At 34.0% G+C, this 2,538-nt stretch overlaps 1 protein-coding gene across 1 annotated transcript in view; it reads left to right on the top strand.

Annotated features, from left to right (window-relative positions):
* LOC115208764 (general transcription factor II-I repeat domain-containing protein 2B-like) overlaps window positions 1–1,835 on the top strand; it is a 5,906-nt gene extending 4,071 nt beyond the window's left edge. Inside the window, exon 4 of the mRNA XM_029777082.1 lies at window positions 1,633–1,835. Within this exon, the coding sequence (XP_029632942.1) occupies window positions 1,633–1,835 (203 nt within the window). The remainder of the gene's footprint in view (window positions 1–1,632) is intronic.
* Window positions 1,836–2,538: the final 703 nt, after the last annotated feature.

Here is a 2,538-nt window from a genome sequence, read left to right as displayed (position 1 = left end):
AGAACGGGTTCTTTCGATTTCACAAAATTAGTTTTGAAATTTCTTTCTTCTCGGAAACGTAATTTCCGAAGATTTCTATGAGAAATTTAGAAAGAATATAAAGAACAGAGGAAAACGTAATGGATGGGAGGGGATTTTAAATTTTGAAAAGCTGTTTTGGGGACATAATCTGTAGTCGAAAACATAGGGCTTCGAAGAAATCTTTAACATAAATATATAAATGAAACTGGGTGGGGCGTGTTTTCGACACATCCGCTTTAAATTTCTTCCGTTAATTGCCGATAGACACCGTCATTATTTTGTTCTTGGATCTTACTGTTTACTTTATGTATACATACATACATATACATGCGTATATGTGGGTGGTTACATATAAATGTAGACATATTAGGCGCAGGAGTGGCTGTGTGGTAAGTAGCTTGCTAACCAACCACATGGTTCCGGGTTCAGTCCCACTGCGTGGCATCTTGGGCAAGTGTCTTCTGCTATAGCCCCGGGCCGACCAATGCCTTGTGAGTAGATTTGGTAGACGGAAACTGAAAGAAGCCTGTCGTATATATATATATATATATATTAGTGTGTGTGTATATGTTTGTGTGTGTGTGTTTGTCCCCCTAGCATTGCTTGACAACCGATGCTGGTGTGTTTACGTCCCCGTTACTTAGCGGTTCGGCAAAAGGACCGATAGAATAAGTACTGGGCTTACAAGGAATAAGTCCCGGGGTCGATTTGCTCGACTAAAGGCGGTCCTCCAGCATGGCCGCAGTCAAATGACTGAAACAAGTAAAAGAGTAAGAGAGAGAGAAAAGAGTATATGAATATGCATACAGTGACTGAAGTTTCTGCTAGATGGCCGAAAGCTCAGTTATTGACACCCTCTTCTAAAACTTAATATCCTGTACACTACTTAAAGTATTGAGTGAACATTTCTATTAATTTCCAGTTCTCTTCGATGTGATTATGTGTATATGTATATATATATATATATATATATATTTACATATATGTTTATATATATATATATATAATATATATATATATATATATATATAATATTTATACATACATATATATTTATGTATATATATATATAATATATATATAATCTGTATATATATATATGTATATATATATATACATGCATACATATGTATTATGTATATATATAATCTGTATATACACGCGTGTATATATATATATATATATATATATGTATATACTTACACCCCAACACAAATACGTATACATAGGTGCTACGGTATCCAATTCAAAGTCCGTTATCGCACCACATCTCGTCATTCCGAAAAATAAACAGACGACAAGCAACTTCCCTGGCAGAACTCATATGGGGACTGAAAGAATGAAAATATAAATACGAAATGAAACGGTCAATAATAAAAGAAAATGCACACCCATGTAATTTCCTATCCAACAAACGTGACCTTTACCTCGCGGAATCGTTGATTATACTGCTGAGTAATGAGACCCTGGTAAACAAGCCTGATGAGAAAATTCCAAGGTATAACCACCGAGCCAAATATGCATTTTCAAGAGGGAAAAGTACTTTTTTGGTCAGTCCAGGCATGGATACGGTTGTAAAAAAAACAATTGTAAATTGCTGGAAAAATTCAGGTCAACAAATACAGAATTCAATGAGTGAAGATTCGCTTGAAAAAACATCAGTTGAATTGAGTTTAGAAAATGGGGAATACGAGCTGCAATACGCATTTAAGAAACTCAAGGAATTAAAATATGACGCTGTTAGTTTCACAGAACTAAAACATTTCGAAACTAGAGAAACAGAATGTTGCAATAATCCAGATAAAGCAAAATAAATTTTACAAGTCAAATGATAAATTCCAAATCTATAAATAACTAGCAGTATCGCCCGGCGTTGCTCGGGTTTGTAAGGGAAATAACTATATAAGCATTTTTAGAGAGTTATAGCCAAAAGATAGCAAAAAAATGCATTCAAAATGGAAAAAAAATGATGGTAAATATTTTTTTAAATCGTTGTCTCATCGTAGACATTTTTAGAGAGTTACTTCCCTTATATAATAGCGAAAAAATGCATTAAAATGGAAAAAATGATGGTAATTTTTTTTTTAAATCGTAGACTCATCGTAGACGCGCGCTAATACCCAGAAGGCCTCGATATGAATCACGACTATAAGATACCCGGTTTTGGTTAAACTCCACCGCAAAATGTGGGAGTAGTTAGGAATCTAAATCGTAGGAGACAGACACACAACTTGACTTTTATATATAAAGATGATCTGGAAGAGGAGACAATTGACTAAGAACAAGTTAATAACCTGATTTTCAAAAGTACTTTGAATTAATCAATGAACTTAAAATTCTCAGTTCAAAGGTTTGGTCTGTGAGTTTAAAACACATATTTTCAACAGAAAACGATATTCACAGCCTGCTTAACAGTAGAAAGAGACAAAAGAAGATTTTTGAATTTATGACACCTGCAAAGAAGAATTGAGCATCAGAGGTAAGAACACAAATCTTGAATTTAAATTCATACGTCGT

This window comes from Octopus sinensis, linkage group LG2 (genome assembly GCF_006345805.1).
Source record: "Octopus sinensis linkage group LG2, ASM634580v1, whole genome shotgun sequence".
NCBI classification, from domain to species: Eukaryota; Metazoa; Mollusca; class Cephalopoda; order Octopoda; family Octopodidae; genus Octopus; species Octopus sinensis.
Note: the sequence above shows the minus strand (reverse complement) of the source record. Positions and strands in the feature narration are given on the sequence as shown.